Raw genomic sequence first — 26,362 nt, 5'->3', positions numbered from 1 at the left:
AAGAGACTGGTGAGGGTGGAATGGGTAGGATGCAGAATGTTGCTGTGAAAGACAAGGCAGGACACAGGAGGAAGCAGGAAGCAGACCAGGATGCCTCTGTAGGCCATGTTAGGATCAGGCTTTTACGAGCCTTCTGAGAGTTTGAGACAGGGAAGAGATGTGATCAGATTGTACTTTTACAAGGACATCCACGTCATCTGAATCCATGTGTGTGAAACAGGTGTACATTTGCAGAGCACACCTACACATAACAAGCGGGACATGTCTGCCACAAGCTGCATGGCCCTGGACCAGGCACTGAGGTACACTCAATTCCTAATCTCTACATTCCCACAGAGGTTCATAACCTGGTTGAAGAGGTGAGACATGTACACAAGTACGTAAAACTAGTTGCTGTGGTGTCGACTCCAACTCATGTTGACCCCATGTGTGTCAGAGTAGAACTATGTTCCATAGGGTTTTCAATGACTAATTTTTCAGAAGTAGATCATCAGGCCTTTCTTCCAAGACACCTCTGGGGGGACTCGAACCTCCATCCTTTTGATTAGCAGCCAAGTATGTTAACCGTTTTGTACCACCCAGGAACATAAGGTACATAAGGATGCACAAAAATGTACACATATGCAGGTCCTCTCAGTATCCTTAGGGCCAGTATTACATAAGTACGTGTTGAATGGATAGAAATCTAAAAAGACAACTGAATCCACACACTTAAGGAAGGAATCCACGAAGGCATCTCAATCCACACACTTAGCAAGACAGACTTCTAGTTCTCTAAAGAATTGAAACATTTAACTGTCTTGAGCAGAGATCAGCAACTACAACCTGTAGGTCACATCCAGGCCACCACCTGTGTTTGCACAGCCCATGAGCTAAGAATGGCTTTGACATTTTTGATGATTAAAAAAAAAAAAAAACCCTAATAATAATATTTGATGACAAGTGAAAATTCCTTGAAACTTATAAAGTTTATTGGAACACAGCCACACTCGTTTGTTTATGTATTTTCTGTGGCTGCTTTTACCTTGCAGTGTCAGAATTAAGTAGTTGTGACAGAAGCTGTATGGCCCACAGAGCCTAAAATATTTAGTCTGGACCTTTGCAGAAGAAGTTTGCTGGCCCCTGTTCTTGATAAACTAAGCTGGGTTTGAAGGAATGGAGTCCTGGAAAAGGGCCATTTTCAGGCCAGCCCACTGCCCTTCTAAGCAGCCACAAGCCCCACATCAAGCTTGTAAATCTGGACTGCTGTTTCCCCATCTATGGAGAGGGTACAGTGGTTGAATGAAAGGATGTCAGGAGAGGTTGGTAGCTTTATAGACAACCACCTAAGAAATGGTGGGTGCTGTTGTGCCAGTGTGAAACTTCACCTGGGCAAGAAGGGCTCCCACTCTGTTATGTCCCATGGAGAACAATATTAGGACCAAATTAATTTCTGCCCCATCTCTTCTCTTCTACTAGTTTTGTCCGAACCGCCATTCCTTTCACGCAAGAACCACAAAGAGATAAACCTGCTAATGTCCAGCCTTATTACCTCTATGGATCCAAGGTGAGTAATCCTGCTATGTCCTACCTGTAAAAGGGTTAGTGAGAGAAAACAAATAGACAAGTGATCCCTGAATCAGAAAAGCAAGAAGGTGTGGAGATGAAGAGGCAGCAGTGAGATCCAGGCAGAAACAATTGCGAGTATATTCACCTTTATTCATTCACAGCTAGCAGGGCTGGGGCGAACACAGAACTAGCAGGGCAGGAACCTGGGTGGGAGCAGTGAGGTGAGGACTTCACCGGGTGAGCAGGGAAATAGGTCTGTGGGGTTTCTTGTCTTGGCTTCCCTTCTCCTGTTTCTCAGTTGATTCATCTCAGTATCGTCCTGTGGTTCTGGGTATTGTGCTCCATAAATATAAGGGATTTGAAAACAGGAAGAGGTTGGGAAGGTGGAGCTTTGAAGGAAATCCCGGATGGCTGGAGATGGAGCTGAGCAATAGGTCTTCTGGCTCTTTGCTGCGCTTGCTCACATGTACACATCTTGGCTCTAACTAAACCCTCCCAGTGTCCCTATTCTAGGCCAGTCAGTCCTTTTTGCCATTCACTAAGCAAATATTTATTAAGCCCCCACTGAATGCCAGATTCTGCATGCTGGAGATACACCAGAGATCAAAACAGACAATCTCTGCCTTCCCCGGGTTCCATTTTCACAGCCATGGTGGGGCAGGGGGACAAGGTTCACAAATGCTCACCAACACCACTAAGTATGTAGGAGATTCGTCCTTACGATGAGGGTATATATGGAGTGATAAAGAATGCCACTGAAAGGGCTAAGTAGATCAACAAAACAATGCCAAAATTTTTCTTTGCAATGGAATACAAATGGCCACTCTTGACCCCATTCTCAAAAAGAAAGCACAAATAGATTTAGAAGAGGAACTGATGGTGTAACTGTAACAGTGTTAGAAAGAGTTCTTCTCTAGGTCAGGAGTCCTTGCTTGAAGTGTGGTTAACCAAGATGAGTTCCCAGGAGTTGGGCCCAAAGTGGGGTTTAGAAGATCTTAGGGTGATTGTGGAAGAGGGCAGGGTCTTCTCCAGCACAGCCAATCTGGTCAAGACAATTTTCTCAAATCAAGGGAAGCTTACAGGTGGTTCACAGACTGGAATTAAATAATATTTACTCATGAAGTGAAAAAAAAATCCCTTTTCAATTATCTTTCAAACCTTATGATTATATCAAGGAGGAAGTCAGATTTTGGTGTTAATATCTTTAATACCTCTCCAACACTTGTTTATCTCCCTTTTTATCAAAGATAAGAGAGTAGGTCTCAAGCTCGAAACCTTTAGCAGGCAATAGAATCTAAACTGAACTTATTAGTATTTGTTTCCATTATATGTATTCCTATAGATCTTCCTTTCTATTTATATCAGGAGGATACTGGGTTTTTTATTTATAGAATAATACAAGGCTATCTTTTAAAAATAAGTTCAAGGTTTAAAAATGAGTCACTTTAAAGAAAAATAATCGTTAACTGTAAAGATAATCCATGATTTAAAAAAAAAAAATGAAGCTGAGGTACAAGGTGGTGTGTGATTGTCTGGGATTTGGAAAACTCTAGAGCAAGGCTTCTCACACCTTTCCAACATAATCCCCCTACACAGCAGAGGAGACTGGACATCTGCCCAGCAGACTGAAAGTATAGCTCAAAGAGCCCACCTGCAACTAAAAAATTTCCTGAAAGTATTGTATTTTTGTCATGCAAATTTTACTTTTCCCTCCATAGTATATCCTATTTGTTTTAATGTTAAGGTAATTCTTTTAATTCTTAACTGTGCCTCACAATGGACTCTCCTGAAGGGATGCCCCGTTTCTCCCTTAGCGCACCCTAAGGGTGTATATTTTCGAGTTTGAGAAGCTTTGTCATAGGGCATTCACCAAACCAGTTCTTCCACTAAATAGCACTGACATTGCAGGGAGAGAAATGGGTACTCTATAGACAAATTTTTTTACAAAAGACCTACTGTGTGCAGTGTTTCAACTACATGATGTGGGCTGCCTCCTCCCCACGTCTCACTCCCCACACTGAGGCACCCTGGCTGGTTGATCACTGCCCTCCCTGTGTAAGGCAACGATCTCCCTGGGGGCGTCCTGGGCAGCTTCCTCGGCAGCTTCCTCTTCCGATTCAGCAGCAGCTCCAGAGTTCCTGCGTGGCATCTCCACCAGGGGGAGCCCCTGCAAGTCGTCTTCCCTCTGACCAAGAGCTGGCACCTCTTCTGGCCATCTCACCAGCCCGTTGGCTTCCTCCACGTGGCCCGCTCTGTAAGACCACCGAGGCTCATGGCAGCGGATGCACCAGAACTGGAGGCAGATGAAGGCTAAGACGGCTGTGAAGCAGGCCAGCAGAATGGCCATTAGCACCCAAAGGGAGATTTGGGGGTCCACCAGGGAGCTTCCAGAAGCCAGTGGGCTCTTATCCAGCGTGTGGAACATGGTGCAGTAGTGCCTGTAGGGGAAGGTGATCTTTCTGCAGCTGATGCACAAGAAGTAGAGAGTAGAAGGAGCCAGATGTTCAAGTACCACAGAGCTGATCGTTCGAGGCACCTTCTCCTCGTGGTGGAAGCTGTAGCGAAGATAGCCAGAGAAGATGCTGTTCCAATTGGGCCTATACATAATGTGGTAATAGTCCTCCAGGCAGGGCTCCAAGGACGACCAGGAAATGATGGCTCCTGAATAAGAAACGTTCCCAACCTCGATGTTCATCTCGATTCTGAAACCAGATCAAAGTGAACAGTGACATCCCCCAATCTAAGTACTTATTTATAATGATCATAGCCACCGTTTATTGATTTTTTTACAGGGACTAATAGGGCGTCCAGGTTTACAGACACACGGAGGCCAAGAAGTTACGTTACTTAGCATGCATAGCTAAGAAGTGGCACATGTCTCATGCCAAGGTGGACTTCAGGCCTAAACAAGATTCACCCATATCCCCCAGGCTCATCCCACCCTGGTTCATATCCTTTAGAGATAACGTTGTCCCCAACCCTTAAAAAAAAAAGAAGAAGAGGAGGAGGAAGAGGAAGAATAAAAGGAGAAATCGGCACCACAGAGTTCCCATCTACTCTGTGACATTCGGTCAAGCAATTGTTTCACCTAAAATTTCCCTTCTTGGCCTGCTGCTGCTCTAAATGATGTAAGCTCAGTTATCTAGAGCATTCTGCCCATTGCTTTTTCAGCCTCCCAGTTCTGATGCCCATGGTAACAGGAGACTCGCTTCGGCACTGGCTGGCAGCTGATTTTACCCCCAAACCTCTGCTCGTGTACTGTTTGTTGATTTGTTTTTTCAAAACCAGTGGTACCTAGGACATCAGTTTCACAGGTGGAGAATCAGCTCCTAATACTAGCATAGCTACTACTACTTATTACTACTGGTACTGTAAATAATAATAACTACCAATAGTGAGCAGTTACTATGTCGCAGGCCATGCTAGCTGCCTGACATGCAATAATAAATTTCCTTGATTCTTCAACATACTCCCTGTGCTGGATCCCCACTTCACAGATAAGCAATCTGAGGTCAGTCAGCTGATAAGTAGAACTAAGATTCAAAGCCATTCAACTGTTTGACTTCCAGATGGAAGGCTGCTGGCTTTAGCAACTGACCGTTATTGCAAAATGAGGTAGTGATGCTAAGACCTAGTTGCTGTTTTTTCCAGACAATTCAAATGAACCCTCTTTAGATTGCCAGCCCTGCCACTTTAGCAAGAGAGAGCCATTTTCAAGCTTTTTAGTTTCCTTTTAATTCTATCTACTTGAGAGATAGAGTTCCCCTCCACTGAATTTCCCCTGATCTAAAATATGTTCGTGTATAAGTCTCATCCTGCTTTGTTCTCTGCTCCTCCTCTCTGACATGAAATACAGGTTTCACTTTAGATTGCAGTAACACAGTGAAAAGCAGTTGCTAGGATTTTACCCTGAATTGGATATGAAGCCAAACTGATTTCTATTATGAGCTTCCTTTCTTTCTCCCCTGCTTCCCTCTCACCTATTTTTGTGTCCGTATTTCCAGGAGAGTTGTGCGGAAAGATACGCAGTGTTGAGTAATTTTTCAATCCTTGTTTTTCTTCTCTAAAGATGACAGTGAATTAAGATGCTCGGGACGGGGGAAGAGTTCTTTTCCATTCGGCTGGAAATTTCTTCCCAGGAAAATAAGTAATGAAAGGAACTAGACAGGTATACTCAGATCCTTCCGAGGAAGGTCATTGCAAGGAGACTGAGACCAAGTATTCATGCTCTGTCTTTTGGTCTCCTTGTCTTACACACCCGCCCACCCCACCCCAACACTCCACACATTCCTGTAATCCCACTTCCAGCCACAATCAAAAAAGCTTAATTCATTACTTCAGATACATAGGCAACTACCTTTGTAAAACCCTTCCATCAGGAGTAAGCAGGAATCACACTTCTTGTCACAAATCTTTTCTCCTGTTTGCCTGTATCTGATGCCAGCTGGCTTTGCAGACTGAGTTCCCCACAGCAGACATTTTTAATAGCTCTGTCAGGACACTAGAGCATCCTCGGTTTTTAGGACCAAATCAGTCTTCTTTATTTACTTCTGTTTCTAAATTCCCCCTATTTTGAGCTATTCACATTACTATGCCTAGCCCTTCTCTGAGGCAAGTGTGAAAGAAGAAGCTATTTACATTTCCAAGAAGCGCCATCCATGCCTCTTACCTGATGCTGGCAGTGTATCCAGCTAGAGCTCAGCCTCAGAGGCAGAGTAGACCAAAGCCGAAAGAATGGTGCCTTCTCCCCTCCTCTGCTGTGGGCGATGCCTGATACCTCTCACCAATGTCTGAGTAATCCCACTGTCACCCCCAATGCTCACATTGTTCATTTCTCCAGATCAGCATCATTCACCATGGCAACCTACAGGCATCTCTACGCACGATGCTTTCAGGGACCATTCTGGAAAAGCTTTTGCTCAGGGAGAGAAGCTGTCATTCTTTTGGCCAAAAAAAAACAAAAAACAATCTTCTGAAAATTAATCCCCAGGATGGTACTGATTCTTCCAAGGCTCCTACATCTCCTCTTTAATTGGCCAGTATCATTTCTCCCTATTTTCTTGCCCCATGTAGATCCTCTTTGGACAATGGTTTCAAATAGGAAGATATTCCTCTTGGTTATTCCACAACTAAAACAGTAGTTTTCATCCTTATCCCCTCTCACCCCTGCTTCCTACCCTACCTCTATACCCTTTTCCTTCTTCTTGCCTCCTGTGGCATTACCTCTTTATGTGACCTTGGTCAAAACCTTTTTATTCTCTTGGCCTCAATTCTATCATGTGTAAAGCTTGGGCTAGATCTGGTGGCAAATAGAGGGTGTGGGTACTGTCCCTGCTCAGTCCTGAACCCACATCAGGCTTGCTCCGCCATCATGGCAGTATTTCTATTTGGATTCAGAAACAGCCTCAGAGTCCTTTTCAACACAAGCATCCCAGGCAACTGCTTACCAATCAATTGGAGTTGACACCAGAAATGGAAACTATTTAGTCTTCCTCGATTGGATTATTTCCAACGTTTCCTTTCCTTTCAAAAATCCTGACTTTGCCTTCTTGCCCTATTTTCATTTCCCACAAAAATATATCTGCCTCTGAGATTCCATTCCCTTCCTGTCACTCCAAATTTTATAAGAACACACTTGTTCTTGTTGTGACCATATAGGACAGCACAGAACTGCCCCATAGGGTTTCCAAGGATGTAATCTTTACCCCTTAGGGCAGCTGGTGTGTTCAAACTGCAGACCTTTTGGTTACCGGCTGAGCATTTTAACCACTGTACTACCAGGGCTCCTAAGAACATGCTACCACCTTTCTATTGAGATCTCAGAGCATGTCTGAATTAGAGGATGAAAAGTTGCTCAGATAGTTTAGATATGAGTTATTTTACACAAATTATGTGTTTAAAAAAGTCAGCTTTATTCTTCTTGGTTCTTAGCCAAAGTATCCAAGGAAACCAACCCATAAAGTTCTCTTTGTGATTCACGTCAGAAACAATCAAAATGTTGAGAAGAGTTAGCTGGTGAGTCACAGAACCCTGCCCTGGCCCAGGGTCTCTGAATATGAAGTCTTGGACATCCACAGTTCCTAGATGAAACACTTGCCCTGTGGATCTCCCTTGGCATTGGGTCTTCCCAGGGGCCTGCCTTAAATCTGTTGTAATGACGCAGAGCATCTCTTCCTGGATGCTAGTGGTGACTGCCTGCAGGGCATAAAAGTCCTCTCACAGAAAGGCCAATAGGGGTGTTTTGTAGGCACCTTCTGAAAGGGTTAGTTTGAGGGGAATAAAAATACCAGAGTTTGGGGGCCTGGAGAGTGGTGAGGTGGAACACATACCTTTTTTCTCAGAAAATGAGAATTTGTTTTAATGTTCTCAGATGACATAATTTTAACCACGAGCTTTTTATGTTTGAGGAAATAAGACTCTCAGAGGACTTGAGGCCTAGAAGTCCTCTTGTTTCACTGGCCCAGAGAGAAGAAATGACATTCCTCAGGCCACAGGACTTGATACCAGGAGTGGAAACTGGGTCCCTGACTCTGAGTCCAGGACCCAGAGGAGGCAGTAGAGCCCTTGGCAAATGAGGTACATCATCGGAGGACCCCTGCCTCATGAGGCAGTGCCCAGGCAAGCTTGTTCCTTCTCCATCATCAGGGAGGATCCTACCATAGTATATCCAAGTTGCAGCCTCCTTAGCTGTCAGGCCAGGCAGTCCCCAGTTGGTGGTAAAGTACTGCAGAGGAAATCAGCCAAGAGCAGAGTCCTGATTCACCCCCCTGAACGTGGCAGTAAAGGAATAATGTGAGATTATTGCCTTGGTCCCAAACCTGGATTGGTACATGGAGGGAGGTAATGATTTGGAGTACAGGCCCTGGAACCCCAGGCTGGGTTCAAATCCTGGATATGTAGCCTTGGACAAATTTCCTCACTTTTCTGTGCCTTGGTTTACTTATCCGTAAAATGGGAATATCAACAATACCTGCCTTATAGTGATGTTATAGGGTCTCTGGGTGGCACAAATGGTTAAGCACTAAATTACCAACTAAAAGACTGGTAGTTCAAAAACCCACCCAGAGGCACCTTGGAAGTGAGGCCTGGCGATCTGTTTCTGAAAGGCCACAGTCTTGAAAACTCTGTGGAGCAGTTCCACTCATGGGGTCGCCATGAGTTGGAATCGACTCGACAGCAAACTAAAGAACGGTGCTGTTGTTACAATTGGTTGAACCCATGTCTGTTAAGTGCTGAGCTTGGGAATGTTATCACTGTTGTTAGTCACTGTCGTGTCAACCCCCAACTCATGGCAGCCTCATGTGCAATGGACAAAATGCTGCTCTGCTAAAACCTGTTCAGCATCAGAGCAATAAGTAAGCTTCCACTGACAGACAGGTGGTAGCTGCACTTGAGGTGCACTGGCTGGGAATTGAACCCAGGTCTCCCCCATGGAAGGTGGGAGTTCTACCACTGAACCACCAATGCCTAGAAACTGTTGTTATTAAGAAGAAAAGGTCAGCGGGTCAGAGCCATTTCCTGAGCTGGTTGTAGCTTCATCGAGAGGTTAGAAAGAGCAGAGTTTGCTTTCTGCATTGTATTTCCTTGCCCTGTTTTTTTTTCTTACAGTGCCTTTATTGTTTTTGTTTTTTTCAACATACATACCTATTGTACAGAATTTAAAAAATAGAGAAAAGTTCCAAAAAGACAGTAAAACTCATGCAACTAAGAGATAACCACTGGGAACATTTTGGTGCCTTTTATATGTGTTTTCACCTTTCATCCACACTCTCCCATTTTACAGAGGGAGAAATCAATGCTCAGAGAGGTTAATTCACTTGACCATTATCACAAAGCTAAGGAGTAGCAGAGCAGTACTTTAAGCCTAGGTCTGTTGTTTTTGAGAGCCTGAGTCCAAGCCAACCTCTTGGATACACTGCTATTCTGTTTGACTGTTCTGTGGCCTGTGGTTCTTCAGTCAGTGATAGCTCTTCATCTTGTGGCTTCTCTTGGGAAGTAGAAATGGAGCTTCCCAGTAGATTCCAGAATAATGGTAACAGACAAGGAACTCAAAGACCTTGTAGAGAACATCCAGCCACCTGAATGTAGCCAGCAGAGATGGGGAAAACATTAAATACATTTGGAGAAATACAGGCAGCAAATGTTTCCCTTCTGAATATCCCTCTCTTGAGTCAGAAGTCCAGAGTGCAGGTACCTCTGGTTAATTTAAGAGCTGTGTCACTCAGGCATGATGTTAAATGTGAAAAACATTTGACAGCTGGTCCTGTAATCTAATATATGAATCAAAACTTCAGAAATATACTCTCAAAAGAAAATAAATTATACATATGTAGTCTATCATAAACTGCTAACCAAAAAGTTGGTGGTTCAAGTCTACCTAGAGGCACCTCAGAAGAAAAACTTAGAGATCTACTTCTGAGAAATCAGTCATCGAAAGCCCTACAGAGCACGTTTCTACTCTGACACACACAGGGGTGCCATGAGTCGTTTTTGATCCCACAACAACTGGTTTCATCATTAAACTGCCTCCTAAGTGATATAAATTGTGATGCAAATTATTTATGAAATTATCCCACTGATTTTCCAATAGTTTTTTGGCCTTTAGAAATGGTTGGTGTGATCTTTTGTTGGACTTGGTTGCCGGTAGTTAAATGATGCCCCTGTCAGAGCCACAATTTGGCCTCAGAGAAACTCAGCGAACTCTTGTAATGACTTCCCCATTATAATGATAGTCCTTAGGATGCAGGACCTAGTGCTTTGCTGCTGCAAACTGGGTCCATCTCAACTGGGTGTGTACCTGGATACTGGCATTTCCCACATGGCCTCACCAGGGGAACCTGTACCTTAGCCCCTGACAACACCATCAGCAGTACCACATGCCCCGCTGCCACTGCACCCACCCCCACTCTCACATCTGCATGGTACCAATCCCAGACTCTGCAACATTCTTTACCCACCAATCCAGAAGAATTTTATTATTTTAATGATCAGTAGGTATGGCAGAATATCATCTTGTATTTCTCCTCAGGCAAGTCTCTTCACTTTGCTTGGGCTTCAGCTTCCTCCTCTGTTAAATTGGGGTAATTGTCCCTGCTCTACCTGGTATAGTAGGCTGATAATGGTCCCAAAGACATCAGATCTTAATCTCTGGAACCTGTAAATGTTACCTTATTTGGAAAGAGGGTCTTTGAAGATGTGATTGAGTGAAGGATTTTGAGATGGGGAGGTCATCTTGAATTATCCAGGTGAGTCCTAAATGCAATCAACAAGGGTCCTTATAAGAGAGAGGCAGAGGGAGATTCGATTTGACACATAGAGAGGAGAAGATGATGTGAAGACAGAGCAGAGATATTTGAAGATGTTGACCTTGAAGACTGGGGTGATACAGCCACAAGCCAAGGAATGCCAACTGCCACAAGAACTTGGAAGAGACAAGAACAGATGTTCCCCTAGAGCCTTCAGAGGGAGTGTGGCCCTGCCGACACATTGATTTCAGCCTGGTGATACTGATTTCAGACTTCTGGCTCCAGAACTGAGTGTGAGAGAAGAAACTTTCTGTTGTTTTAAGCCTCCAAGTTTGTGGTAATTTGTTACAGCAGCCATGAGAAACTAATGTACCTGGGCAGTTATGAAGGAATTAATATGTGAGAACATTCTTAAACAGCAGAGCATTATACACTTGTGTGTCATCATCTGGGTACAAATGATAAAAGAAAGTGGTGCCACTGGTTTCTTTCCAAATATGTTAGCATCTTTAGGTATCAGGGGGCTGACATGATACCCCAGAACAGGAAGGTTCGGTTACTGTTTTCCCTCTTGTCTTCTCCAAAGCATTTTATTCATGAGATAAGAAAGGAAGGGGCGCCATTTCTTGAATTCTCTACAGCAACTCCCTTGGATCTTTCAGTCTCTGAGCTTAGAAGGCCGAGAAGGAATCAGAACTAGATTCTGGAGACCCGACCCTGCAGTTCACCTAATGTCAAGAAGGGACAGAGGATCAGCAGTTTTACCCACGTTCCAGCAATGGATTTGAACCTGTAACTGGAGACTTACCCGTAACACCATCTTACCCTGTGACTTTTCCAGACAAGGACAATGTTGCTTTTATTCATTACCTCCAGGCTTCATTTACTAGCAGTGGTTTTAGAGAGCTGAGATGCAGCTCTCCAACCTGAATTAGAGAGCTATGTTTGTGTTTGTGGGCTGACAGTATTCAGATTACTCAAGGAATGTTAGAGAAATTGTAACTAAAACAGGAAATTGGAAACCGTTTTAATTCCTCTTGGGATCTCTGAAAACAGCAATTATGATTCCAAAAAGCAGAGATGCAAATTGCTTGCAAATTCAGCTTGCCAAATAAATAGCCCTCCTTGTTTGGAGTGCCTGGCCGTGTTTACCATCTGGTGATAGACGGAGACCTTATGCTTCAGAGTTCCTGTGCAGATCCTGCTACGGTGACCGCGATCTGCCAGGTCAAACTCACTGTATTTTTTTTCTCCTTAGAATACTGGTTTTGCTTCTTAACAAAATACACACTTGTGCCCCACAGTAATAACCTGGCACTAATTCCTGAATTGGGAGGGTTTATTTCTTGAGTGCTCATAAAGTTACCTATTTTACGCAGTGCAGGTTTAAATGAGCTTGATTTGAAGTGAACCATCCTAAACAGATAAGATACATAATTAGTTTCTAAAGTAAGGCAGGTTGGATTTTAACCTGAGTCAGTTAGCAGGATTGGTTCAGCGTATGAGATTTGTGGCACATTTCCAATGTCTCAAGTCATGTTGCATTCCTGTTTTTCTTTGCCAAACCTCAGAAAATGCCCAGGCTCCCATATTCCCACATTTTCTCAATAGGGCCCAGCCTCCTATTGAGCCAGCAGGTCAGATGGGTGCCCTCAGGGGATGTCTGTGCATGGACTCTTAGCATGTGGGTGCTGTTCCTCTTGCACGTGTGTGGTGTGTTCTGGGGGGATGGGGGAGGTATGGGGGGAGGGGGCTTGGTCGCTTAGAAGGAGGATTTGAATTCTGCTCATTTCATGCTGGTCTTTACTGAACTTGGGCCATCAGCTGAGGCCTGAACTGCCAGTCTGGACCAGAATCCAAGACTGATGTAGGAATGTCAACATGAAGCCTCCTAAGTGCACTGAGCAGGTGTATAGGGGGATTTTTCAAACTCTTGTGTGTGGTAGAACAATTCCAAAATGACTCTCCTCCTCTGCCTAGAACTGGGAAGGGTTGCTGAACAGTTTCCATCAATCTGAATATATTTTTATTTGTGCTTGCTGGGAAGTACTAAGAGAAACTTGGCGCCAGAAGCTCCTTGGGTGGTGGTGAGGGTTGAGGAGATGCTAGGAAAGAAGAGCTTCCAGGAAGAATGCATGGGAGCGGGGGTGCTGAAGGGAGTGTGTCTATTCCAACTCCAGCCCCGGACACCATTCCCTTCTGACAACCCAACAGAGTGTTTCTCAACCTCCAGTCGGACACTTCCAGCGATGAGGGACTCTACCCAGTACAACCTCTTGTTGGACAGCTCTCATTTTTCATAACAGCTTTACTGAGATATAAGTCATATTCCATACAGTTCACCCATTTAAAGTGGTTATAGTTCAGTGGTTTTTAGTATAGTTGCAGAATTTTGCAGCCATATCATAGTTACTTTTAGAACATTTTCATCACTTCAGAAAAAGCCCTGTACTCTTGAGCTATCACCTCCCTAACCCCAAGCCCCAGTCCTATGCAGCCTCAAGCAGCAGAGCCAACCCATTGGGGCCCTCTTCGGGATTTGCTCCAAACCATGGCTTTGCTTTATAATCGATAGAAGTAAACATTGGGAAGTAAATTAGGTTATGTCATAGCCCAGTGGGTTTTATTTAGGTATAATCTTATACAGTAAAATATACAGGTCGTGAGTGTGTATACAGTTCCCTGAGTTTTGACAAATAATATATCTGTGTAGCCAACAACCTAATCAAGATGTGGGACTTTTCCATCACCCTAGAAAGTTCTCTTATGCCTCTTTCCAAACCAATCTCCTGTCTCTCCCAGAGGCAAGTCATGATTGGTTTGGTGTCTGCAATATACTCTTCATCTCTGGAGAGGGAAATGAGAATACAGAATGGAGCTGTGATAAGGGGCCGGGACTAGGATGAACTCAGGAGAGTGAGCACCTCCTAAAATCCTGAGTACCTCACGCACCTCACCCTATTTCTGGTCCTGTTTGATAATGTGGCCTGTTACTGGGGCACTAAGATGGATTTGCCCCACATGTTAAAAATTGCAAAATAAGCCTGGCCACGTGGTTGGCTTAATTGAACTTAGCAGTTTGTATACTTCTAGGCTTTGCTGTGAACACTATGCTTTTGAGTCAGGTATATTCCCTTCCCTACATGAACCATTCTGCCCCATAACATTTAGAAATCCTTAGTAACTGTATAAAATATGTCCCTCCCTCAGGCTCATCCCCTACCTCATATTGTGTTCAGTCAGAGTATACTGAGGGGCAGCTCCTTGGGTTTAGGTAGAGCATACCGCACGTTCTCATATTCCAAGTCTCCCAGTTCGTAGGCACTGGCTTTCCAAACACGCTATGAGTCAGCCTGGTGAATGAGTGAGTGTTCTAATTCTTCACGACTCCTTGTTATTAGAGAGTACTAAACTGAGCCTTGGCTCAGTGTTTAAGAGCTATGGTGAGCTACAGCTGCTAAGCAAAAGGTTGGCAGTTCAAATCCACCATCCACTCCTTGGAAACCCTATGGGGCAGTTCTACTCTGTCCTGTAGGGTCGCTGTTAGTCAGAATCGACTCGACGGCAATGGGTTTGGTTTTTTTGGTTTATAGTTGTAATAAGGAATCACTTCTTAGCCTTTTGGCTAAGATCAAGTGTAGGATAGTTGTAATAAGGAGCCCTGGTGGCGTAGTGGTTAAGTGCTCAGCTGCTAACGGAAAGACTGGCAGTTCATACCCATCCAGCAGCTCCACAGGAGAAAGACCTGGCAATCTGCTTCTGTAAGATTACAGCCTAGAAAACCCCATGGGGCAATTGTTCTCTGTCACATAAGGTTGCTATGAGTTGAAAATCGACTCGACAGCACCCAACAACAGCAGCAACGTAATTTTGATGCTTGTTTGGCAAAGTTTAGAATAATTCATACATGTAAAACTCACTTAACTCAAAAACTAGACTGATCATAATTAAATCTTCCCTCGATGGCTCCAGAGGCCGTTCAGAATCGTGCAGCCCTCCAAAAGCATCACTACAGGCCCTAGTTAGTTCATGTAGAACTTCCAATTAGCCAATTAATCCAGAGTGTCACATGTGGTCTTCCCATACTTACACATTCTGTGTAGAAAATTTATGCAATTCCAGTAGGAAAACTACACTCAGAACTAAGTTTTGAAGTAAAACCTTATCTAAAAAAACTGGGGATGGCTTATGTAAGAATTCAACATTCAAAGTACACTGTTAGAGGTCAAGAGTGTGGGCTTTGGAGTCAGCCATATCTGGGTTCAGATCAGCTCTCAGTTATCTACATACTGTGTGGCCTTGAGCAAGCTACTTACCTCCCAAGCCTCAGTTCCCTCATCTGTGAAATGGGACTAAGAATGGTCCCTATCACATACGTCTGTTGTGTAGATTAAATGAGTATGCACACGGAAGGCTTCACATTATGGAGTAAGAGGAGCTGCATAAATGGCAGCATTTCACAAACTCAGTATTAGTCAGTGGTAACTAGTACAGTCTCAGCAACCAAGTGAGACCAATTGAAAACAACAACAACAACAAAAATAGCCAAACTGTTGCCGTCAAGTTGATTCCAACTCATAGAACCAGTTTAGGGCCCTATATTTTGGTCATGTATTCTCAGACAGGAGGGGATCTTACAGAAATTCCTCTAAGGTTGTTTAAAGTGTATTCCAGGGAGCCCTAGGATTCACGGAAGATGTCTCACAGGGTCCAGAGGAAGATGGAGGTGGCCAGATGGTGGCCAGGGCTCTGAGGCCCCCAACCATCACCAAAACAGCAGCCCCACTCTTGTCTGTTTCACATACTCGCTTCCATGACATCTTTCCTTTGGACTGCCACTTTAAATGTCATGAAACCACTGACTTACTCTAACTTCCTCATTTCATAGATGAAGAAAATGAGACTCAAAAACAAGTGATTTTCCTACACACTCATCAGCATCTCCTGGCTTGCTGGCCTGTTCCCTTTCCAAGACAGCAGCACCCTGTCATAGATGGAAGCAACTGAAAGTAGGAAGATGTCAAATGAGCTATTGAGTTTTCAAATGGCTCTTCCAGCCAGTTTCTAGTACCAGAAATGCCTCTAGAGAAAGAAAATCATACATTTTACCTCTCATCCCCTCATTCAATTTGTAAAAATCATGGCTACAAGACTTGGTTGTGTATGGACAGTCATAGGTGGCAGGAGTCCCTGTAATAGGGACATTTGCCTAGAAGCTCTTTCTCCTCTTCTGCTAGGGAACAGCTGCTCCATTGAGTGGCCTTTGCTGCATCCTGTGGTCACTGACCACACCTCTCTCCGTGGCCAACATCTTGTAAACATATTCACAGGGGTCCTCAGTGAAAGACAGCTGATCACTTCAGGTTCCCGTTCCTTCTACCAGAGAAGCATATACTGCAAGACCTCACACCAGCGTCCATTCATACTCAGCCACTTACTTTGCCACAACCCCTGTTTTCTAGCCACTCAACATTGCCTACAGCCACATCTACAGCTCCTACAGGAACTTTGTGGGGCCCCCTCACTTCAAGACTATCTGCAGACTCCTGGGCTACCAGGGCATTGCTGTGGTCATGGAGGAACTGCTGAAGATTGTCAAGAGCTTGGTAAGGAGAAGCCTGAATGAGACCTGGGAGGTGGCCAGGGGGGGTCAACATGAACAAGATTTGCCTTTACTCTTTACCTGGCCTGTCAAAACAAGTCACAGGCACTCCGGCTCTGTCTATAGAAATCAACAGAAAGTCCTTCACCCATGTCCCTTGGTTGCTCTGACCTATCGCTCTGTTACATTTCTGTGCACCTTCTGACCTGGGGCTTTGCCTCCTATTTAGTGATCCTGAACTCACTCTTTTTATATGATTACTGAACTCAGTAATCCTCATTTTGACCTTGAGGGCCTGCTAATGACTGCTCATGCTCCCCTCCTGTGCTGCATTGTCTAATCTGAGCACAGTAAATCCATGATACATGTGCTGTCATCGTCTCCTCCCATACCCATGACAGACATCTCTAATCAATCACCACACTTCTCCCCTTGGGATTTCTTGCTAAATGCTGCTATCCGTACTCATTGGCCTCAAGGGAATTCTGTATCCCTTTACCACGCTGCCCCCAAGTATGTTCATATGAACACTACTGTAGCAAGGCTGAAGCATTCAACCAGCTTATCCTGAAGATTTGAGATGACAAAGGGAAATCAACAAAATAATATATATAAGCAGGTCAGAAAGAGCAAACAGGATTCACCTGTTAACCACAGTTCTCTGGTAGCAGCTATGTGGAGCTACAGACTGTTAAAGACTAAAACTGAATCCAAAGTAAAATAGGAAAATGTGGTAATTGATTAAAGATGTCTGCCTTGGACACAGGAGAGATTAATGTACCATGTATTTTCCGTGCTTAAATTAGATAATGTGTCTCAACCTCCACAGCTCCCTGGCCCTGTTTCATTTTTAGTTGTGCGTCTGGGTCTTATCTAAGCACCCTAACCCCAGGAAAAATGCCATGCCTAGCAATGTGCCCTCCTTGAAGTCTGTGTGCCCGAGAGAGTAATGAGCAGACTCCCCTTTCTGTCTTCTATAGACCATTTGCTGAGTTTGACCGTATCTACTCCCTATGGGCGGGAACAGCTTCTTCCTGTCAGGGAGCAGTGCCTTACCCACAGATCCCAACAGACCCTCCACACACCCAGTAGCCTAGCACTCAGCCCACAGAGGCATGCATGCAGCAGCAGTGGATTGTTTCACTGTTCTTGTCTTCTTCTTTTGTCAGCTCCAAGGAACGATTCTCCAGTATGTGAAAACACTGATAGAAGTGATGCCCAAGATATGCCGCCTGCCCCGGCATGAATATGGCTCCCCAGGTTGGTGATGGGAAAGTAGGGGCAGGGGCTGGTGATAGGAAAATAACCCAAACCCCACCCATGGTGGGGGTGCCTCTGGCCATCTACCTTGTAGTGTTTGCTTCTCTAACATGCCTGGGAGCTGAGTACTGGGTAAGGAGTGAGAAGCCCTGGGTTTGCATCCTGCCGCATAGGACTCTTGGGAAGCTGAAAAAGGATGGCAAATATGAAAGTCTTTAAATAATGAATAAACCTGTTGCCATCAGGTTGATTCCAACTCCTAGCAACCCTATAGGACAGAGTAGAACTGCCCCCATAGAGTTTCTTAGGCTGTAATCTTTACAGAAGCAAATTGCCACCTCTTTCTCCTGTGGAGCAGCTGGTGGGTTCAAACCAGGGCTTGACACCATTTCTCCCCTGTTCAGTCATGGCCGAGGAAGCAAAAGCAGAACAGACCTGAATATTTAAAATTTGGGTGAACTAGAACAGGAAAAATTGCAAGTCGAAGCCCTACTAGAAACTTAATCTCTCTCTTAGAAAACAAGAGCAACTCACGCATTGTATAGCAACCAGATCTCTTGCCGGTCAGATTTTCAGCAGAGGCAGAAACAGCGGAGCCCGGCTCAGAGATGGTAGCCAGCGGCACTGCTTTGAGTGCGTGTCGCTCTCCACGGTTTTGCCAGTAATCTGGTCTCGCGCTTCAGGCTCCTGAAAGGGCTCGCTACACCTCTTCCAAGTTTCCCATTCCAGGGCTTCGACCCATAATTTTTCCCATTCTGGTTATTGTTCCGGTTAACCCAAATTTTAAAAATTCGGATCTGTTTCGGTTTTGCTTTGCTGGCCATAGCTGAACCGGTTCAAACCAGTTCAAAGCCCTGGTTTGAACCACCAGTCTTTCAGTTAGCAGCCAAGCGCTTAACCACTGTATGGGCTCCTTCAGATAATGAATAGCAAGGTTTATATGTAAGGGCCATCATTAGCTCAGCACCTCTAGGAATCCTTCCATTTACCCGTTTGGAGGAGGTTGGTGCTCTGGGTGGGGGTTCAAAGTGATGTATCTAAGGTGAGCCAGGAAACAGGAGTCTGCCGCTCAGCTTCTGGAGTGAGAAATAATTCTTTCCTTCCCTTAGGGTGAATGGGGCTTGGGGGAAGATGAAGATCATAAGTTTAGCACATGATGTTTTTGCAAAACCCAAGATGTCAGGTGCTGGGTCAGTGTGATTCAGAATAGGAAAGGGCTGGGGCCAGAAGCCCTGGTTCTCAGTCCCAGCTGCCTCACTCACTAGCTGTGTGACCATAGGCAAGATACTTACCATCTCTGAGCCTCATCTGAAAAATAGGGATGATAGTGTCTAATTAGGGCATTGTTAGGAGTGTAATTATCAGACATTGTGGATAAAGCGCTAAGTACAATATCCAGCACCTATCAATAAATGTTCCAAATAAATAACAAGTAAATGTCCTATCATTTTTTAGGAATTCAGGTAACTCTTTGGAGGAACTGGAGAAAGATCCAGGACTGCCCCATTTGTGTGTTTGTTTTGTTTATCTCCTTTCTTCCAAAAAGGATTCGAGCCACCTTCCTGAGCTTTTCCTGGTACTGAGCCTTGAAAGAAACCCCACCTCTGGGCCACATACAACGGGATGCATGATCTGGCTTTTTGCTCTCCCTAGTCGGTGTGGGGCTGCTGTCAGTTCAGTCAGCACTTCCCATAAACCAGCTGAGCAGCATCAGCTTCCTGGTGACCATTCCCCTTCTTCTCCCAGGGATCCTGGAATTCTTCCACCACCAGCTAAAGGACATCATTGAGTACGCAGAACTCAAAACAGACGTGTTCCAGAGTCTGAGGGAAGTGGGCAACGCCATTTTGTTCTGCCTCCTCATAGAGCAAGCTCTGGTAAGTCCTGGAATGTCTCTAGGCTGGACGGGACCCCCCTACCCCGACCAGATCCTGAAAGCCCCTCTCAGCACCCTGCCCTGAGGCCCTGTGATACAGGTTGGTATTCTCCCAATGGTGGGGCGTGCACTACTTTTCTATCCATTGTCAGACAGCTCTGACCATTAGAACACTGTGGAAGGAGCAGAGGACTGGGGTCGGACACACTGGGTTCCATTTCTGGCTCCACCACTCACTAGCTGCAGGACTTTGACCATCGTCTGAGTCTTAGTTTTACACGCATTCATTAAACAAATAATGATTCCTCAGCTACCACAGGCCAGGCACTGTCTAGTGTCTGTACAGTCTAGAGGGGGAGACTTGCGTTGAGCAAGTGTTTACGAAGAAATCATGCATTTACAATTATAATGAGCGCTACATGGGACAAATGCAGGGCCCAATTGGAATATAAAAAGCAGAACTGGTGTGGTCTTGGGGGTGAGGGAGTACTTCCCTGAAGAGGTGACCTGGAGAATGAGCAGGAATTAGCCTTGTGGAGAACTAGGGAAGACTGATCCAGGCTGAAGGAAGAACATATAAAATTATCTTCATTTTCTGTGATGGGAGATAATAAGTCCGCCCTGTATAAAGGATGAAAGCACATAACCTTGCAAAGTGCATATAGTAAGAGCTCAGTAATTGGCGGTAGTTATCATAGTGAGTGTCTTAGTCATCTAGTGCTGCTATGACAGAAATACCACAAGTAGATGGCTTTAACAAAGAGAAATTTATTCTCTCACAGCCTAGTAGGCTAGAAGTCTGAATTCAGGTGCCAGCTTCAGGGAAGGCTTTCTTTCTCTGTGGGCTGCAGGGGAGGTTCCTTGTCATCAATCTTCCCCAGCTCTAGGAGCTTCTAAGTGCAGGGACCCCGCGTTCAAAAGGTGTGCGCTCCTGCCTCTATTTTCTTGGTGGTATGAAGTCCCGTCCATGTTTCTCTGCTCGATTCTGTCTTTAATATTTCAAAAGAGATTGGCTTAAGACACAACCTAATCTTGTAGATTGAGTTCTGCCTCATTAACTTAACTGCCGCTAATCCCACCTCATCAACATCATAGAGGTAGGATTTACAACACACAGGAAAATTACATCAGATGACAAAATGGTGACAATCACACAATACTGGGAATCATGGACTACCCAAGTTGACAGATATTTGGGAGGGACACAGTTTAATCCATGACAATGAGCAAACCACACCTCCTTGTGACCCCCCCCCCCCCAGGACCACACAGAACTAGTCCCCGATCTTTCCCACTGGACCCTTCATCTATCCTAGCCAACCCTCAGGGCTGAGTCACGGAGGTGGCCGTCTTCTAGGTTCTGTTCTCCACATTCCTCCCCAGTGCACTCCAATTTGTCTTAGTATTTCTCCATGGGTGGTGTCCCCAGGTGGGCCCAATCCTATAGGTACAACAGTGACTATTACAGCCCCAAGCAGTGGTAGGAAAAGCACTGGTAGGAGAAGCCTAATCCTCAGGATGCAGTGAGAATCTTTTGGCATCCATTCACCCATCCATACACTCATCCAGAAAAAAAAGGGTCGAACCCAAGCACAAGAAGGGAGAGTACTGACATGTCATGGGGTTGTTAACCAATGTCATAAAACAAGATATGTACTAACTGTTTAAGGAGAAGCTAGTGTGTTCTGTAAACCTTCATCTAAAGTATAAAAAAAAAGGGGGGGGTGATCGAGAGCCCACTCTTTGCCAGACAACGACACTGGGTGGCAAGGAAATGGCAGTGAACACGAGAGACAAATTATTACCATTTTTATCCAGTGACGGGGATAAGCAAAGACATAAACAACCAAACTATGATTTTCAGATAGTGATCCGTGCTATGAGTAATGAGTAATGAACAGAGTAATAGGATGGATAGACAGTGATGGGCTTGGTAGGGGGTGTGCTTTTTTAGAGAGGACAGAGCTTGGTGCCGTTGAGGCACAGAAAGGATGCCAGGGTGAGCTGGAGTGAAGGGGCAAAGGGGAAGAGGAAGGAACTGCGGTGGGAGAGGCAGCTGGGCTCCATGGGCCACCATCAGGAGCCATTGGACGGTGTGAACAAAAGAATGTTGTTGGTTGCCATTGAGTCAATTCTGACTCATGGCGACCCCATGTGTGTCAGAGTAGAACTATATTCCTTAGCATTTTAAATGACTGATTTTTTGGGAGTAGATTGCCAGGCCTGTCTTCTGAGGAGCCTCTGGGTGGGTTTGAATCATAGTTGAATGTGTAACCATTTGCACCACTCAGAAACTCCATGAGCAGAAGTGTAACAGGATCTGATTTCCTTTTTTTAAAAGGCCATTTTGGCTGTCGAGAGAACTGACTAGAAGATGAAGGAAGGATACGGCTATGAGTCATCCCATTCAGAGATCATCTTGGAGGCACAGAGAATGGGGAAGAGGGTAGGGAGGAATTAAGAAGATAGAACAAAGGTACAGAGAAATGAGAAGGAAGCAACAGCAGAGAGAGCTTCAGAATAAGAGCCAGAAAGGATTCACTCCATACTTCAGTGTCCCCATCTTTAAAATGAGGGGCTTGTGCCAGTCGCTCTCAGGCCCTTACCCATCTGAGAGTCTCTGAAACAAGCACTGTTTTGCTCTTCCTCTGTAAGGAATAATTGCCTCTCTTTTTCCCCCTTCAAATGGACTCTCGAGACAGCTAATAGTTCCTCTTTATGATAACAGGTTTTTAATATGGTTCAGTGGGCCCAGATTGCTATGGAAACTAGGCCTTCAGAAGCCAGAGGGATAAGTAGGAAGAACTGCTCAAGGCCTAAGTGTCCCCTGTTAGCACCTCCTTTCATGAGGTGCTGTGACTCTGCGAGCATCAGTTAAGTTTCCCCTGTGAAGACCCAGGAGGCGGACTGTTTATGGAGCTGCAAGGGAAGGAAAAATTTTTCTCAGGCACCCCTGTGTTGGATGGTCAGTTGCATATATCACTGGGGACAACAGAACACTGAGGATCAAAGACCTTCAGAGCTGAGAAGGACCGCAGAAGTACATAGCTCCAACCCCCTCTGTTCATAGGTGAGGAGATGGAGAACCAGAGAGGGGAGGAACTCACATGATGTCACACAGCACATCAGCAGAAGAGGCATAAGAACAGAAACATAGGTTTCCAGTACTGTCCCAGCTATGGGGATGGGGGACTACAGAGCAGAGGTGAGGGCTCCACAAACCTACATGCTTCCATTTCTACTTAGACCACTGTGGAAATCCCCGAGGCTGAGATACTGCTTTCTGAGATTAAAATGAGGCATGAGCTTTCTGAATCTGATTAGGTTAAGAAGCTGGAATTAAATAAATATTTAATTTAAATATTAAATAGCAGTTGTTCTCTTTAAAGAGTACTAATTGCCAAAAAGAGAGAAGAAAGAAAGATGCCTTAATATTCAATATCTATCCATAGAGGAACTGCTATATAAATTGTGAACATCCATTCAGTGGAACACTGTAAAGCAGTTAAAAAGAATAAGGTAATAAAGTAGCTTTGTACATACCAACATAGAAAAATGGTGAAAGACATCATATTGAGTGAAAAAAGCAAGTTCCAGGACAATACACACATTATGATGCCATATGTATAAAATAAATAAAAATCCCACAAAATAGCATTACTTTGAAAAAATCTAGGAAAAAAGCACAGCAAAGAGCTAACAGTAATTTCCTCTAGGAAGTAGGGGGTGGGGGACCAGGGTTAGAGGTCAACAAGGGCTCCAGCCTTACCTGTAATGTCTTAATTTTTTACAAGGAAAGTATATTCATGTATTATTGTCAAACTAAACATTAGTTTAAAAACAGCAGTAATATGTGATAGCTTTAGAAAAGCTGGAAGGGAAAAGTGAGATTTCTTTAGCTAATTTTTCTGTTATGTCATTGGTCTTTTTCTAATAGATTTGCAGTCTTTTCTGATATGGGTTCCATCTCAGTAATATTTGCTACAAATACCTTCTCTTTTTCTGTGGCGTACATTTTTTAACAGAAATTGTTATTACATACCATTCATTTGTAGTTGGAGGGAGTATAAATTGAAAAGGTGATCACTTGAATAAAGTAATCTTCATTAAGTTAGGTGTTTATAAATATTTCTCAAAATTCAGGTTGCAGCATTGGTGCAGAAACTCTGTGGTTTGTTTTTTTTTATTGTTTTTGGTGTTTTTAATTAAGGTATATCTTAAAAAAACAGTTGCCATCAAGCCAGTTCCAACTCATGGCGACTCCATGTGCATCAGAGTAGAACTGTGTTCCATAGGGTTTTCAATGGTTGACTGTTTGGAATTAGATCACCAGGACTTTCTTCTGAGGTGCCTCTCGGTGAACTTGAACTGCCAGCCTTTTGGTTATTCAAGCACTTAACCCTTCGTAGCACCCAAGGACAAGGTATCACATACGTGCAGTCAAATGCATAAATTCTAAGTATACAGCTTTATGTAGGTACATGCCCATGTAACCCCCACCCAGGTCTAGCTACAGAACATTTATACAACCATAGAAGGTTTCCGCATGCCCCCTTCCAGTCTGTGCTCCAAAACTAGCCATAATTCTGTCTTCTATCCCCAGAGATCAGTTTTGCCTGTCCTTGAACTTCATATAAATGGAATCATTCGATATGTTTTCCCTTTCCTACCTGGCTTCTGTCAGTCAACATTACATCTGTAAGAGGCATCCATATTGTGGAATGTAGCTGCAGTCCATTCTTTTTCATTATATATAGATTGTCATTGTATGACTAGAATAATTGAATCATCATTTTGCTGTGGATAGACATTTGGGTTGTTTCAAATTTGGGACTATTATGAATAACGATGGCATGAATATTCATGTGTATATATTTTGATGATATATGCTCTCATTTCTATTAGACAAACCTAGTAGTGGAATAGCTAAGCCAATGGGTAGACATATGGTTAGCTTCCATAGAGATTGACAGCTTTACTAAGTGGCAGTACCAATTTACACTCCGATCAACAATGTGCGAGAATTTTAATTTCTTCACATCTTCATCAACACTTGAATTTGTCCTGTTTAATTTTAGCCATTCTGGTAGGCATGTTGTAATATCTAATCATGGTTTTGTTTTCCTGATGACAGCAATTCAGAGCTTCTTTCCATATGTCATTGGCCATTTGGAAACCCTCTTTTTTAAAGTGCTCTACATTTTTGCCTGGTTTTTAATTGAGTTATCTTTTTCTTATTGATTTATAGATAGAACTTATTTATATATTACGGATACATGTATTGCAGATTTATTTCCATGACTTGTCTTTTGATGAACGTAAGCTCTGACGTCTTAGCCTATCATTCTTTTCCTTTGTTGTTGGTGTTTTTGTGACTTGTTTAAAAAATATTCCCTACTCCAAAACAATGAATATATGTTATCTTCTAAAAATTTTAGAAAAAAACGGGTTTTGCATTTATGTCTGCTATTCACTGAGAACTGATGTTTGTATTTAGTAAGAAGTAAAATTTCATTTCCTTCAGCTAATTTCATTTTTTTCCATATTGATATCAAATTGTCCCAGTTCCACTTACTGAAACTTCCTTCCCTCCTGCTCAGTAATGCTATGTCTATCATGTAATGCTGTGGAGTCCCTGGTGGCACAAACACAGTGAGTACTTAATAAATTTGTTGTATCCAATCTGAAATGAATCAGCATTTAAGTATCTATTTGTAAGTCTGTTGTGTTTTTAAAAGAAATCGTGTTATTCATGTCTAGTACTCCCTCCGGTATTTCCTATCCTGGAGAATTATAAGGTGTTCATTAGGGAAATATTCCACAATTGTCGAGTTTTTCTTCAAATCTTGCGCGCTTTCCTAGACATCAGCCTGTTGTATGTTATGCCAGCACCCACCAGGAGAGGGCCCTAGTTGTTCATGTGAGCGACTGAAAGAGACAGCTGGTCTGTCTTGCCTTTTTCTGCAGTGCCTCTAGCCCAGGACTTAAGAGTCTTCTCTGGTTTTGCCTCAATTTTTCATTTCTTCTCTCCTCCTTTTGGTTGAGTGGGCCGCAGTCACACTCTGGCCAGTTGTTTGAGAGCGTTACTGGTCTTATGCAAGGTGAGAAGAGTCTGGGCCCAAACTCACAGAATCGAATGCCGGTCAGAGCTGGAAAAGCCCTCAGAAACCGCAGTGGGGCAGAGTTTCTTGGCAAGGCCAGACCAGCCATACTGACATCTTGGGCTGGATAATTCTTTGTTGTGGGAAGAGGTGCCTTGTGCATTGTAGGTGTTGAGCAGCCTCCTGGTTTCTACCCACTAGATGCCAGGTGCATCCCCCTACCCCGCGTGTGACAACCAAAAATGTCTCTAGGTATTGCCAAATATTCCCTGGGGGAAGGGTTGGCAGATAAGTCTTCCTTCCCCCTGTTAAGAGCCGCTGATCCAGTGCAATCTTGCATTTTGCAGAGGGAAAGCTGAGACCCCAAGAGGGAGGTGACTTTCTCAAGGTTACAGCTAGTGCAGGAGTTGGAACGAGAACCAGACATAACTCTCGAGTCCAAAGATCCTTAAGATTAGCACATTCAGGTACAGAGAGATGCTCAGCTGAGCTTGGCGGATTGTTTCGTTGTTGTCTTGAGATCCCCCGCATCTGATTCTTCTGTCCCCTGCTTCCACTTTATAGCCCCTTGTCTTTAATTTTGTGTTTTGTATTATATAGCTGAAATAAACTCATTGACAGAAAACCCAGAGAAGCAGAAAGAAGAAAACAAAAACCAATCACCACTTTGCCACACTGATATAATCACTGTTCACATTCCAAAGGATATTCTTCCAGATATTTTTTTTTT

General features: G+C 44.0%; 2 protein-coding genes and 1 non-coding gene across 10 annotated transcripts in view; 1 reads left to right on the top strand and 2 right to left on the bottom strand.

Moving 5' to 3' along the window:
• CYFIP2 (cytoplasmic FMR1 interacting protein 2) overlaps positions 1-26,362 on the top strand; it is a 164,263-nt gene that overhangs the window by 91,977 nt on the left and 45,924 nt on the right. For all 8 annotated transcript variants that reach the window (XM_004371261.2, XM_023726555.1, XM_023726554.1 and 5 more), the window contains 4 exons: positions 1,459-1,546; positions 16,256-16,399; positions 17,565-17,655; positions 19,402-19,532. In XM_004371261.2, the coding sequence (XP_004371318.1) occupies positions 1,459-1,546; positions 16,256-16,399; positions 17,565-17,655; positions 19,402-19,532 (454 nt within the window). The remainder of the gene's footprint in view (positions 1-1,458; positions 1,547-16,255; positions 16,400-17,564; positions 17,656-19,401; positions 19,533-26,362) is intronic.
• FNDC9 (fibronectin type III domain containing 9) lies at positions 1,612-4,616 on the bottom strand. Its single transcript, XM_023726565.1, has one exon. The coding sequence runs from the start codon at positions 4,241-4,243 to the stop codon at positions 3,554-3,556; it is 690 nt and encodes a 229-aa protein (XP_023582333.1). The 5' UTR covers positions 4,244-4,616; the 3' UTR covers positions 1,612-3,553.
• TRNAG-UCC (transfer RNA glycine (anticodon UCC)) lies at positions 8,945-9,015 on the bottom strand. Its single transcript has one exon. It is a non-coding gene; the product is annotated as a tRNA-Gly (tRNA).

This window comes from Trichechus manatus, unplaced genomic scaffold (genome assembly GCF_000243295.1).
Source record: "Trichechus manatus latirostris isolate Lorelei unplaced genomic scaffold, TriManLat1.0 scaffold00011, whole genome shotgun sequence".
Classification (NCBI taxonomy): Eukaryota; Metazoa; Chordata; class Mammalia; order Sirenia; family Trichechidae; genus Trichechus; species Trichechus manatus.
This window is presented reverse-complemented; position numbering and strand designations above follow the sequence as displayed.